At 46.0% G+C, this 14836-nt stretch overlaps 1 protein-coding gene across 1 annotated transcript in view; it reads left to right on the plus strand.

The window, feature by feature from the left end:
- The window catches only part of paip1 (poly(A) binding protein interacting protein 1), a 70453-nt gene that overhangs the window by 35308 nt on the left and 20309 nt on the right, over positions 1–14836 (plus strand). Inside the window, exons 4-5 of the mRNA XM_068029140.1 lie at positions 7774–7886; positions 8544–8655. Of these exons, the coding sequence (XP_067885241.1) occupies positions 7774–7886; positions 8544–8655 (225 nt within the window). The remainder of the gene's footprint in view (positions 1–7773; positions 7887–8543; positions 8656–14836) is intronic.

Genomic DNA, 14836 nt, shown 5'->3' on the forward strand with positions numbered 1-14836 from the left:
GAGACGTGTGACCAGTGGTGTTCCACAGGGATCCGTGCTGGGACCACTGTTGTTTGTGATATACGTAAATGATTTGGAGGAAAGTATAGGTTGTCTGATTAACAAGTTTGCAGACGACACTATGATTGGTGGAGTAGCAGATAGTGAAGGGGACTGTCAGAGAATACAGCAGAATATAAATAGATTGGAGAGTTGGGCAGAGAAACGGCAGATGGAGTTCAATCAGGGCAAATGCGAGGTGATGCATTTTGGAAGATCCAATTCAAGAGTGAATTATACAGTAAATGGAAAAGTCCTGGGGAAAATTGATGTACAGAGAGACTTGGGTGTTCAGGTCCATTGTTCCCTGAAGGTGGCGACGCAGGTCAATAGAGTGGTCAAGAAGGCATACGGCATGCTTTCCTTCATCGGACGGGGTATTGAGTACAAGGGTTGGCAGGTCATGTTACAGTTGTATAAGACTTTGGTTTGGCCACATTTGGAATACTGCATGCAGTTCTGGTCGCCACATTACCAAAAGGATGTCGATGCTTTGGAGAGGGTGCAGAGGAGGTTCACCAGGATGTTGCCTGGTATGGAGGGCGCTAGCTATGAAGAGAGGTTGAGCAGATTAGGATTATTTTCATTAGAAAGACGGAGGTTGAGGGGGGGACCTGATTGAGGTGTACAAAATCATGAGAGGTATAGACAGGGTGGATAGCAAGAAGCTTTTTCCCAGAGTGGGGGATTCAATTACTAGGGGTCACGAGTTCAAAGTGAGAGGGGAAAAGTTTAGGGGGATATGCGTGGAAAGTTCTTTACGCAGAGGGTGGTGGGTGCCTGGAACGCGTTGCCAGCGGAGGTGGTCGACACGGGCACGATAGCGTCTTTTAAGATGTATCTGGACAGATACATGAATGGGCATGAAGTAAAGAGATACAGACCCTAAGAAAATAGGCGACATGTTTTGATAGAGGATGTGGATCGGCGCAGGCTTGGAGGGCTGAAGGGCCTGTTCCTGTGCTGTAATTTTCTTTGTTCTTTGTTCTAACTAATGAACCAGTGTTGGCTGCTCCAAATTTTGCTAAATCCTTTAAAGTCGCGATCGATGCTCACAACCTGGGGGTTGGTGCAGTCCTACTGCAAGGACTCTAATTTTTTCTATTGTAAATGTTGTTTATATGTTAGTAGTGTTTAAGAATTTAGTTTTTCTAATTAAACAGTTAATTTGTTGATCTGAAGACACCTGGTTTCGTTAGCCTTGGTTAATAGATGGTACAATTTGGCTGGGTTTTTCTTTAATTTGGAAAGTTTAAAATGATATGTTAGGTAATCAGTGGGGGGATGGGACTGAATCAATGGTGCGTTTCTCCCACCACAATCAATCATATATTTTGATTGGAGGCTTTGATTTCAGCGGTCGGTCATAACAATTCATAAAATATCTTTGGGTTCACCTTGATTTTGCTTGCCAATATTCTTTTACGCCCTCTCTTTGCTTTCCTGATTTCCTTTTTGATTTCACCCCTCCACTTTCTGTAGTATTGAGTTCTCAGTGTCGGACTTAAGCTTTACTTTTCTGCCTTCTCTTACCTGTAAGGTCCTTGACATCCATGGGGCTCTAGTTTTGGCCGTCTCACCCTTTTTCTTTGTGGGAACATATTTACTCTGAAACCCTTGAATCTCCCCTTTGCCTCCCACTGCTCTGACACTAATTTACCTTCAAGTCGCTGTTTCCAGTCCACTTTCACTAAATCACTCCTCAGTGTAGTAAAATTGGCCTTGCCCCAGTTGAGAACTCAAACTCCTGTTCTATCTCTGTCCTTTTCCAAAATTATGTTAAAACTGACTGAATTATGATCACTACCACCAAAATGCTCTCCCACTGCCACTCCTTCCACCTGCCCATCTTCATTTCCTAAATCTCAGTCGAAAACTGCACCCTGTCTTGTTGGGTTTAACTACATACTGGCCAAGAAAGTTCTCCTGAATACAACAGCTTGCAGAAACTGGGCCTGTATTCTCTCGAGTTTGGAAGAATGAGAGGCGATCTCATTGAAACTTCCAAAATTCTTATAGGACATGATAGGGTAGAATGTAGATAGGATGTTTCCCCTGGATGTTGAGTTTAGAATCAGGGGACACAGTCTCAGAATAAAGGGTAGGCCACTTAAGACTGAGACGGAGGAATTTCTTCATTCAGGATGGTGAATTGTTGGAATTCTCTAACCCAGAGGGCTGTGGAAACTCAATCATTGGAAATGCTCAAGACAGAAATTGATAGATGTCTGGAGACTAATGACATTAAGGGATATAGAGATAGCGTGGGAAAGTGGCGTTGAGGTAGATTATCAGCCACGTTCTAATTGAATGGCGGAGCAGGCTTGACATCCTGAATGGCTTACTCCTCATATGTTCTATTAGCTTAGTGATGAGATTCTTGGCATTGTGTTTTACTGTAATGATTCAGTTGCAGCTGCAAACAATCTACTCAGGTTCATTGGGGCTGGTTGTTCCCCACATTGGTAAAGTTGTCTGCTTTTTGTGAACCCAATGCCCTGAACCAGATAGCAGGTCCCAGGAATGAGGTGGAAGTCCTTGTGATGGGGACTGATCTCTGCGTCTCACACCCAGTACTCCTTCAATCTCTCCAAATTTAACAATAGGCGTGACATTGGGTTTAATTTGTAAACTGCTTTATTCCACAGCCTTACTGCATTAGTTTCTGAAGTAGAATTGCAGCCAGCTGGCCCATTAGTGCACAACCCATCTAGTCGATGTTGAATCTTGGTCACCTTCATCAACTTCTTCCACCCTCGATGAATACTATTTGCTGGGAGAAGTGAAAATATAAGAACATTTCAGAAAATACAGCCAAGCGAACTCCCGGAGAGCATATGCAGGACACGCTCCGTTGCTCAGTGGCACCACTTCCCCGTTAGGAGAAAGGAGCAGGTCTCCTTTTTTCTGTGATTGCGTGGATGTAGAGTGCTTCTTCTGTCCCCTGCGTCAGTCACGGGGGCCATTGAAACCAAGTATCGCAAGAGAGGAGGCGCAGAGGACGCGATTGAAGTTTACCCGCTGGCTCCTTCTAACATGAAACTTTGGTTTTGAGCTTCACTTCTATGTCTGTATCCTCTGACTCCCACCTGGTGTGGATTACATTAGATTTACAGCACAGGTTCAGGCCATTCAGCCCAAATGCTTTATATTTCACATGGACCTCCTCCCACTCCATTTAATATAGCTCTATCAGAATATCCTCCTGTTCCTTTCTCCCTCTGTTTATATGGCTTCCCTTTCAATCAATCTATGCTATTCATCTCAACCACTCCCACTTCCACATGCTAACCACTCTCTGTGTAAAGAAGTTTCTCTTGAATTCCTTGTTGGATCATTTAGTAACTCTTATATTTATGATGCCTAGTTTTGGATTCCTCCACAAATCGAAACATTTTTGCCCAAAAATTGTCAAACTAACAGTGAGGCTAATGGAACAGTTTTGGTCTGATCAAAGGAGGGATATGCTTGCATTGGAGGCAGTTCAGAGAAGGTTCACTAGGTTGATTCCTGGGATGAAGAGTTTGTCTTAAAAGGAAGGCTGAGCAGGTTGGGCCTATACTCATTGGATTTTCGAAGAATAAGAGGTGATCTTATTGAAACATACAAGATTCTGAGGGAGCTTAACGGGGAATCCAGAACTACTAGTGGGCATAGTTTCAGAATAAAGGGTCACCTATTTAAGATAGAGATGAGCAGGAATTTAGTCTCCCACAGGGTTGTGAATCTTTGGAATTCCCTTTTTATTAGTTTGTGGGATGCGGGCGTCCCTGGCAAGGCCAGCATTTATCACCCATCCCTAATTGCCCTTGAACTGAGTAGCATTTAAGAGTCAACCACATTGCTGTGGATCTGGAGTCACATGCAGGCCAGACCAGCTAAGGGCAAGTTTCCTTCTCTAAAGGACATTAGTGAACTAGATGGGCTTTTACAACAATCGACAATGATTTTATGGTCACCATTAGACTAGCTTTCAATTCCAGATTTTTTTATTCATTGAATCCAAATTTCACCATCTGCCATGATACGATTTGAACCCATGTCCCCAGAGCAATAGCCAGGGCCTCTAGTCCAGTGACGTTGCCACTATACCACTGCCTCCCCAATTCTCTACCCCAAGAGCAGTGGAGGCTGAGTGCTTGAATACATTCAAGACTGAGTTAGACAGATTTTTGAAGGGGAATAAGTGGTTCTGGGGAATAGGCAGGAAAGTGGATTTGAGGCCAAGATTGGATCAGCCATGATCTTATTGAATTGTGGAGCAGGCTCAAGGGGGCATATGGCCTACTTCTGTTCCTATTCCTTATGTTCTTATGGTGGAAATGTTGCAGTCACTTCAGGGGAGGGGCAGATGCACGATTAAATGGGGAAATCCAAAAGTTGCTGTAGGAGATGCTCTGCTGTTAGCTTCACGAAAACACTATCTCCCTGTCCAGCTCACCATTTAAATGCATTAAGATTAGGAACAGGAGTAGGCCATTTCACCCCTCGAGCCTGTCCTACCATTCAGTGAGATCTTGGCTGATCTGCGACCTAACTCTACATAGCGGCCTATGCCCCATTTCCCTTAATACCTTTGGTTAACAAAAATCGATCAGTCTCAGATTTAAAGTTTACAATTGATCTACCATTGATTGTAATTTCTGGTCGAGTGTTTCAGGTTCTGCGGCCCTTTGTGTGCAGAGGTGCTTCTGAATTTCACTCCTGAAATATGTGGCTCTAATTTTTAGACTATGCCCCCAGTCCTAGAATCCTCAACCAGTTTCTATGTACCCTATCTGTGCCCCTCAATGTCTTGAAAAGTTTAATTAAATCGCTCCTTAATCTTCTAAATTGCAGGAAATATAGCCCTAGTTTGTGTAATCTCCCCTTGTAATTTGACCCTTTGATTCCAGGTATTCTGGTAAATCTACATTGCATTCCCTCCAAGGTCAGTGTATCCTTCCTAAGGTGTGGTGCCCAGAACTGCTCACAGTAACTCAAGGCATGGTCTAACCAGGGCTTTGTATAGCTGTTATATAACTTTTATCCCCTTGTATTCTAATCCTTTAGATATAAAGGCCAGAAATCCAGTAGCATTTTTGATTATTTTCTGTACCTGTTCATGATATTTTAATGATCTATGTAGCTGGACCCCAAAGTCTCTTTGGATCCCCACTGTTTGTAGCTTTTTGCTATTTAGAAAGTACCCTGTGCTTTAGGTCCAAAGTAGACATACATGCATTGATAGATATGAAGTAAAGTGGCACAGACAGTTAAAGCAAGTCAAGTCATTTCAAGTTTAACTTTTGAAATTTGACATTGAATTCACCCATTTTAGCTTGCACTTCTTGGTTGAGATATTGCGCTGCTCATTTCACCATCCTTTAATTGGGTAAGGAGATATACAGTTGCTTACCCTGTTTACCCAGGTCCCAGATGCCCTGAAGAGGGTGCCACGTTGTTTCCTTTGCTGCCTTCCAGCAACTTGCACTGCAAAATATCATTAACGTTAAACGGGCAGGAGCAGTTTAACTAACAGTGGGCACTGTTTATTAACTGGTTACAGGAATGGACCAATCTCTATGAATACGCTATTAAACCCCTTCATAATCTCAAAGACTTCAATCACGACACCCTTCAGTCTTCTCTTTTCTAGAGAAATGAGCCCCAGCCTGTTCAGTCTTTCCTGATGGAGATAATCTCTTAGCTCTGGTATCATTCTAATAAATCTTTTTTGCACCTTCTCTGGTACCCCTCTTTTTGTAACATGGAGACCTGCACAGCTCATAGTACTCTAATAATAATCTAGAGTATTGAAAATTTGTATTGAAGGTAGACGGAATGTCCTTTCTAGTTGTAAATCTGCTGCTTTGTTTTAGAGAAATAATACTGAAAGCAGTGCATGTGATTTGGCCAGTTTAATTGTTGTTTTTAATTGACCAAGGACAGTGAACGTTGATACTTGGCTCCACCCTATATGTTAGCCATCACCCCCTCCCCTTTCTACGATACCTTAACCTACAAGTGCAGGAGATTCAACACCTTTTAAAAAAAATCTTTCATGGGATGTGAGCGTCACAAGCTAGGCCAGCATTTGTGGCCCATCCTAATTGTCCTTGAGAAGATGGTGGTGAACTGCCTTCTTGAACTGGTGCAGTCCATCCTGTTAGGGAGGGAGTTCAAGGATTTTGACCTAACGACAGTGAAGGAATGGCGATATAGATCCAAGTCAGGATGTTGGGTGACTTGGAGGGAAACTTGCAGCTGGTGGTACCTGCCCTCTTACCTCCTCCCTTCTCACTGTCCATGGCCCCAAACCCTCATTCCAGATGAAACTGTGATTTACTTGTCCTTTCAATTTTGCTGCTCATGATGAGGTCTCCTCTTCATGGGGGAGACCAAATGCAGAGTAGGTGATTGCTTTGTGGGATGCCTCCTTTCAATACGCAGTCATATTCCTGAGCTTCCAGATATGTGATTTTAATTCTTTGCCCCATTCTCTGTCCTCAACCTCGTACGTGGTCAATGAAGTTCAAAAGAAATTTGATGAACAGCGCCTCATCTTTTGATTAGACACTACTGAACCTTGAGTTCAACAATTTCAGATCATATCCATTGCTCCAATTCTTTTGGGCAGCAGCTGCTGGTAATAATTCTGCTGTTGTCATTTACACCTCCAATTGCCCCATCTTTTGTTCCGTTTCTTGCCTCATTAGCCCCCCATTTTGCCTCGCCCAATCACCCCTTTTGTCATTTAATATCTCAGCCCTTCCACCCTTATCAGAGCTTGCTTTTTGTTCTTGCCCACCCCTTCCCCTACATCTGCACTTGCTTAAAACCTTAAATCTCTTAACTTTTTCCAGTTCTGATGAAGGTCATTGACCTGAAACATGGGGCTGGATTTTCAATCTGGGATTGGGGATCTGATGCCCGGATCGTTTCCAGATACGATGCTGACGTGAGGCAATTTTAGTATACAGTGCCCTTAATTGAGCCCAAGGTGAGTTCAGTGCCCAATTCGTGGCTTTGGACGCTGCTTGGAGGCAGGAATTGGCTCTGGGGTGCAATGCTCAAAGGCAGATGGCAGCCTTGACTGGGCTTGCCATTGCCTTGCAGATTGGAGCAGGAATGAGAGCAGGGAACCAGCAGCCTCATGGTGCAACATGTGGCCAAACAGTTAATCACAGGTACCTGCCCTGCTCTGCTCACATGATAGCAACTTTGTGCCACCACTTGAGCACCTCAGTTTGAATCACCCTTTTTGTTTCTCAACACTTCAATTAAGCAGCAACATCATAATATAGCTCCCCGTAACTGCTGACAGGTGTGCACTAACGTGCACCAGACCATTCAGTCTTCCTGTTTGCTGCTTTGTAAAATTCGTTCTGGCCCTCTTCAGCCCGCTAACAAGCTCTTTGGTGAGTTTAATGGGCAGTTAATTGGAGGCGAGCAAGTTGCTGGCCTTCTGCCCTCGCTCTGAAAATTTCAGTGCGTTCTGGAGGAGTTGGAAGACTGACACCATTCGGGAGTGCTATTTCCAAAGCGTGCCCGCTCCCAACCTCACCCCCATGGGCATTTGAAATTCCAGTCCATTACCTCTCTTTCTCTCTCCACAGATGCTGCCTGACCTGCTGAGTATTTCCAGCATTTTCTGTTCTAATATATATAGCTGCATTGCTCATGGTCACTGTTTTCCCAGCTACCTCTTCTGTGAGGAACCTGGTTCAGTCCACTTTGTTTTCCTTCCCTTAGGCGACCACAGTGCCCAATTTCACATACACGGGAGCTCGACTGTGTAACTACCTGTCCCAGAACCTAACCATCAACCTCAGGAACAGCAACTTCCGGCAACTTCTGTTACAAAGGTAGGTGCTGTGTCACACGCTTCTCATTAAATTATTTTATCGTCTGCTATATTGTCCGAAATTCTGATCTCTTTCCTCCTCTTCCCTGACAAAATGTGTTACATTTATCATGCAACAGAGGAGGGAGTATAGAAGAAAGTTGTACAAGTCAGCGGTTAGTTCACCGTTAGAACAAAGAAAGATTTGCATTTTATATAATGAGCTCAGGACACTCAAATGATGAAATGTAGTCTCTGTTGTAGGAAATGTTGCAGCCAATTTGTGCAAAGCAAGCCCCCACAAACAGAACTGTGTTAATGACCAGATAATCTCTCTTTTGCTGAGAGATAAATATTGGTCAGGATGCTGGGGAGAACTGCTCTACTGCTCTTCGAAATAGAGCCATAGATCTTTTGTGCCCACCAAAAAGGGCAGGCAGAGCCTCAGTTTAATGTCTCATCCACAAGCCGGCATATCTAGCAGTGCAGGACTCACTCAGTACTGCACTGAAATGTCAGCCCAGGTTATGTGCTCAAGTCTCTGGAGTGGGGCTTGAACCCAACCTTCTGACTTGGAAGTGAGAGTGCTACCCACTGAGCCTTGCGGGATTGGCACACCTGCCGCTGAAAACAGGCAGCTGCATCTCTGACTGCCACCGCTCTTGTCTATTTTCCATAGGTGTCAAACGGAATATGCGAAGAGAGACGAGGCTGTGAAAGGTGATGAGAAGGCCAGAAAGAAGTTCCACTCATTTGTGCTGTTCCTGGGCGAGCTGTATCTCAATCTGGAGGTGAGGGGTTTATCTTGTCAACCACCCCCCTCCCCCACCCACTTCCACCCCGGTCATTGCTCATTTGTTCGATACTTTTGTGAAGCTGAATGGAAAGTAATTTAGTGGCAATAGATCATTGTACCTATTCACTTCTAGTATACCTTGTGCCAGAAATTAGCAGCCATTTAATATTCTGGTTGTGTCAGCAAATTCAGCCACTTTTTTTTGGTGAAATTGAGGGATTTCTCTCACCTTATTTGAAAGTCAGATGAACTTTCATGGTTTTTCTTGGCCCTACATGTTCCTGTCTGATGTTTAGATAAGTCCATTGGCATGACCTGGGAGGATGGTGTGCAGATTGCAAGCTGAGTGTGGTGAGTTTGGTGAGTGGGGATTTTAAGTGTTATCTTTATAAAAGTCTGGTCTGCAGTTAGCATTTAACTGGGATTTACCCTCTAGATAAGGTAGGATTAAGAAAGTAAAGTAGGGTTAAGAAAGTAAAATAAGTTTCTTACAGTCTTAGAAACATAGAAAATAGGTGCAGGAGCAGGCCATTCAGGCTTTCGAGCCTGCTCCGCCATTCATTATGATCATGGCTGATCATCCAACTCAGTAGCCTGTTCCAGATTTTGCCCCATACCCTTTGATCCCTTTAGACCCAAGAGCTATATCTCGCTCCTTCTTGAAAACATACAATGTTTTGGCCTCAACTGCTTTCTGTGGTAACGAATTCCACAGGCTCACCACTCTCTGGGTGAAGAAATTTCTCCTCATCTCAGTCCTGAGAGGTTTCCCCCGTATCCTTGCACTATGACCCCTGGTTCTGGACTCCCCCACCATCAGGAACATCCTTCCTGCATCTACCCTGTCAATTCCTGTTAGAATTTTATAGATTTCTATGAGATCCCCCCTCACTCTTCTGAACTCCAACGAATATAATCCTAACTGACTCAATCTCTCCTCATACGTCAGTCCCGCCATCCCAGGAATCAGTCTGGTAAACCTTCGCTGCTCTCCCTGTATAGCAAGAACATCCTTCCTCAGATAAGGAGACCGAAACTGCGCACAATATTCCAGATGTGGCCTCACCAAGGCCCTGTATAATTGCAGCAAGACATCCCTGCTCCTGTACTCGAATCCTCTCTCTGTGAATGCCAACATATCATTTACCTTTTTTACTGCCTGTTGGACTTGAATGCTTGCCTTCAGCGACTGGTGTACGAGAACACCCAGGTCTCGCATATTCCCCTCTCTCCATTTATAGCCGTTCAGATAATCTGCTTTCCTGTTTTTGCTACCAAAGTGGATAACCTCACATTTATCCACATTATACTGCATCTGCCATGCATTAGCCCACTCACTCAACTTGTCCAAATCACCCTGAAGCGCCTCTGCATCCTCCTCACAACTCGCCCTCCCACCCAGTTTTGTGTCATCTTAGGCAGGGATTAGCAGACTCTACGGCAGAGTAGCTGATTAGTTAAGTAGCTGATCAGTCAAATCTGATTGCTGCAGTTTCAGCTTCAAGAGGTATAAATACAGAGGTCTGGGTGCAGATTGCAAGCAGTGTGCAGAGATTCAAGTTTGTTGAGTGATGAGTTTGGTGATGCGGGGAGGAGGTGCTCCACTTTTCTACCTTTTTAGCCCTCTAGTCTTTGGTTCTTACTTCGGTGCAGTGGAAAGAGCTGTTTGGTAAGTAACTGGTAAGCTATTCTACTTCTAATAAATAGTCTGTAAAGATGCAAGCTGCATCACTCCAAGCAGAAGGGCCACCCGCGCATCAACACTAGCAGAATTTCTTATCCACAGCTGTTACGTAAGTTTCTAAATTCACTCGAAAAAGCCCTTCAAAACACTCCCACAGGGGATGCAGAGATCAAGTGGGCCCACATCAGAGACGCCATCTATGACTCAGCAATGACCACCTATGGCAAACGTGTGTAGCGGAATGCAGACTGGTTTCAATCCCACATTGAAGAGCTGGAACCTGTCATAGCCACTAAGCGCATTGCACTGCTGAACTACAAGAAAGCCCCCAGCGAGTTAACATCCGTAGCACTTAAAGCAGCCAGTAGCACTGCACAAAGAACAGCCAGGCGCTGCGCAAATGACTACTGGCAACACCTATGCAGTCATACTCAGCTGGCCTCTGACACCGGAAATATCAGAGGAATGTATGATGGCATTAAGAGGGCTTTTGGGCCAACCACCATGAAGATTGCCCCCCTCAAATCTAAATCAGGGTACACGATCACTGACCAACGCAAGCAAATGGACCGCTGGATGGAACACTACCTAGAACTGTACTCCAGGGAAAATGTCACTGAGATTGCCCTCAATGCAGCCCAGTCTCTGCCAGTCATGGATGAGCTGGACGTACAGCCAACAAAATCGGAACTCAGTGATGCCATTGATTCTCTAGCCAGCGGAAAAGCCCCTGGGGAGGACGGCATTACCCCTGAAATAATCAAGAGTGCTAAGCCTGCTATAATTTCAGCACTGTACGAACTACTTTTCCTGTGCTGGGACGAGGGAGCAGTACCACAGGACATGCGCGATGCCAATATCATCACCCTCTATAAGAACAAGGGTGACTGCAACAACCTCCGTGGAATCTCCCTGCTCAGCATTGTGGAGAAAGTCTTCGCTCGAGTCGCTTTAAAAAGGCTCCAGAAGCTGGCTGAGCGTGTCTACCCTGAGGCACAGTGTGGCTTTCGAGCAGAGAGATCCACCATTGACATGCTGTTCTCCCTTCGACAGCTACAGGAGAAATGCCATGAACAACAGATGCCCCTCTACGTTGCTTTCATTGATCTCACCATTTCATTGATCTTGTCAGCAGACGTGATCTCTTCAGACTACTAGAAAAGATTGGATGCCCACCAAAGCTACTAAGTATCATCACCTCATTCCATGACAATATGAAAGGCACAATTCAGCATAGCGGCGCCTCATCACACCCCTTTCCTGTTCTGAGTGGCGTGGAACAGGGCTGTGTTCTCGCACCTGCACTGTTTGGGATCTTCTTCTCCCTGTTGCTCGCTCATGCGTTCAAGTCTTCAGAAGAAGGAATTTTCCTCCACACAAGATCAGGTGGCAGGTTGTTCAATCTTGCCCGTCTAAGAGCGAAGACCAAAGTACGGAAAGTCCTCATCAGGGAACTCCTCTTTGCTGACGATGCTGCATTAACATCTCACACTGAAGAGTATCTGCAGAGACTCATCGACAGGTTTGCGGCTGCCTGCACCGAGTTTGGCCTAACCATCAGCCTCAAGAAAACGAATATCGTGGGCCAGGACGTCAGGAATGCTCCTAATATCAATATCGGCGACCACACTCTGGAAGTGGTTCAAGAGTTCACCTACCTCGGCTCAACTATCACCAGTAACCTGTCTCTCGATGCAGAAATCAACAAGCGCAGGGGAAAGGCTTCCACTGCTATGTCCAGACTGGCCAAGCGAGTGTGGGAAAATGGCGCACTGACACAGAACACAAAAGTCCAAGTGTATCAAGCCTGTGTCCTCAATACCTTGCTCTACGGCAGCGAGGCCTGGATAATGTACGTCAGCCAAGAGCGACGTCTCAATTCATTCCATCTTCGCTGCCTCCGGAGAATGCTTGGCATCAGGTGGCAGGACCGCATCTCCAACACAGTAGTCCTCGAGGCAGCCAACATCCCCAGCATATACACCGTACTAAGCCAACGGCGCCTGAGATGGCTTGCCCATGTGAGCCGCATGGAAGATGGCAGGATCCCCAAGGACACATTGTACAGCGAGCTTGTCACTGGTATCAGACCCACTGGCCGTCCTTGTCTCCACTTTAAAGGCGTTGATCACAAGTCGTGGGAGTCAGTTGCCAGCGATCGCCAGAGCTGGCGGGCAACCATAAAGGCGGGGCTAAAGTGTGGCGAGTCGAAGAGACTTAACAGTTGGCAGGAAAAAAGTCAGAAGCGCAAGGAGAGAGCCAACTGTGTAACAGCCCTGTCAACCAATTTTATCTGCAGCACCTGTGGAAGAGTCTGCCACTCTAGAATTGGCCTTTATAGCCACTCCAGACGCTGCTTCACAAACCACTGACCACCTCCAGGCGCTTACCCATTGTCTCTCGAGACAAGGAGGCCAAAGATGTTAAGTTAAGGTGTGACCGGGCAGCTCTGCCGAGTGGAATGTCCAGCCTGTGGCATGTGGGAAGTCATGGACCACCATGTGTCCTAGACAAACACATCTGCAGGAAGTGTCACCGGTTGCAGAAGCTTGAACTTTGGGTTTTGGAACTCGGATGGCGGCTGGAGTCACTGTTGTGCATCCACGAGGTGGAGGACTGTGTGGATGGCACGTTTAGGGAGGTGGTCGCAACACAGGTTAGGAGCATGCAGGCAGATAGGGAATGGGTGACCACCAGGCAGTCTAAGAGAACCAGGCAGGTAGTGCAGGAGTCCCCTGATATGATCTCACTCACTAATCGGTTTTCCATTTTGGATACTGGTGAGGGTGATGGTTCCTCAGAGGAGTGGCAGTCAGAGCCAAATTTGAGACATCGCAGGTGGCTCAGCTGCACAGGATGGGAGGAAGAGGAGTGGAGGAGCAGTAGTGATAGGGAACTCGTCAGTTAGGGGAACAGACAGGCATTTCTGCAGCAGTAAACATGCATCCGGGATGGTGTGTTGCCTCCCTGGTGCCAGGGTCAGGGATGTCACAGAGCGGCTGCAGGATATTCTTCTGCGGGAGGGTGAACAGCCATAGGTCGTGGTCCACATTGGTACTATGTGGACATGGGTAAGAAGGGGGATGAGGTCCTGAAAGCAGATTTTAGGGAGCTAGGAAGGAGATTAAAAATCAGGACCTCAAAAGCAGTAATCTCAGGATTACTCCCAGTCCCATGTGCAAGTGAGCATAGCAATAGGAGATAAAAACAAGAAATGTTGGAAATACTCAGCAGGTCTGGCAGCATCTGTGGAGAGAAGCATGGTTAACGTTTCAGGTCAGTGACCCTTCATCAGAACTGGCAAATATTAGAAATTTAATAGGTTTTAAGCAAGTAAAGCGGGGGTGGGCAAGAGATAACAAAAGGCAAGGTGTTGATAGGACATAGGGTCACAGAGAATAACTGACCAGAAGGTCATGGAGCAAAGGCAAACGGTATTTTAATGGTGTGGTGAAAGACAAAGCATTAGTACAGAGAGGGTGGTAATTGACAGAAAACTGAACAGCCCCGAGCACAAACATGAAAAAAGTGGGTAGGCACAATAGAAACAAACTAAAATAAAATAAACAAAGAAAAAATAACTAAAAATAAAAAAGGGTGGCCCGTCATGCTCTGAAATTATTGAACTCAATGTTCGGTCCGGCAGGCTGTAGTGTGCCTAATCGGTAAATGAGGTGCTGTTCCTCGAGCTTGCATTGATGTTCACTGGAACACTGCAGCAAGCACAGGACAGAGATGTGAGCATGAGAGCAGTGGGGAGTGTTGAAATGGCCGGCAACCGGAAGCTCAGGGTCATGCTTTCGGACTGAGCGGAGGTGTTCCGCAAAGAGGTCACCCATTCTGCGTTTGGTCTCCCCAGTGTAGAGGAGACCACATTGTGAGCAGTGAATAAAGTATACTAAATTGAAAGAAGTCCAGTTAATCGCTACTTCACCTGAAAGGAGTGTTTGGGACCTTGGATAGTGAGGAGAGAGGCGGTAAATGGGCCGATGTTGCACCACCTGCAGTTGCAGGGGAAGGGGACGTGGTGGTGGGGGTAATGGAGGAGTGGACCAGGGTGTCGCGGAGGGAACGATCCCTTCGGAATGCTGACGGGAGGGGATGATGGGTTTGGTAGTGGCAACACGGTAAATGTGGTGGAAATGGCGGAGGATGATTCTTTGGATGTGGAGGCTGGTGGGGTGGAAAGTGAGGACAAGGGGAAATCTGTCGCGGTTCTGGGAGGGAGGGAAAGGGGTGAGGGTAGAGGTGTGAGAAATGGCGGACACGGTTGAGAGCCCTGTCAACCACAGTGGGGGGGAATCCTCGGTTGAGGAAAAAGGAAGACGTATCAGAAGCGCTGTTGTGGAAGGTAGCATCATCAGAGCAGATATGTCGGCGACGGAGAAACTGGGAGAATGGAATGGAGTCCTTACACGAGGCAGGGTGTGAAGAAGTGTAGTCGAGGTAGCTGTGGGAGTCGGTGGGCTTATAATAAATATTAGTAGACAGT

Source organism: Heterodontus francisci, chromosome 4 (assembly GCF_036365525.1).
Source record: "Heterodontus francisci isolate sHetFra1 chromosome 4, sHetFra1.hap1, whole genome shotgun sequence".
NCBI classification, from domain to species: domain Eukaryota; kingdom Metazoa; phylum Chordata; class Chondrichthyes; order Heterodontiformes; family Heterodontidae; genus Heterodontus; species Heterodontus francisci.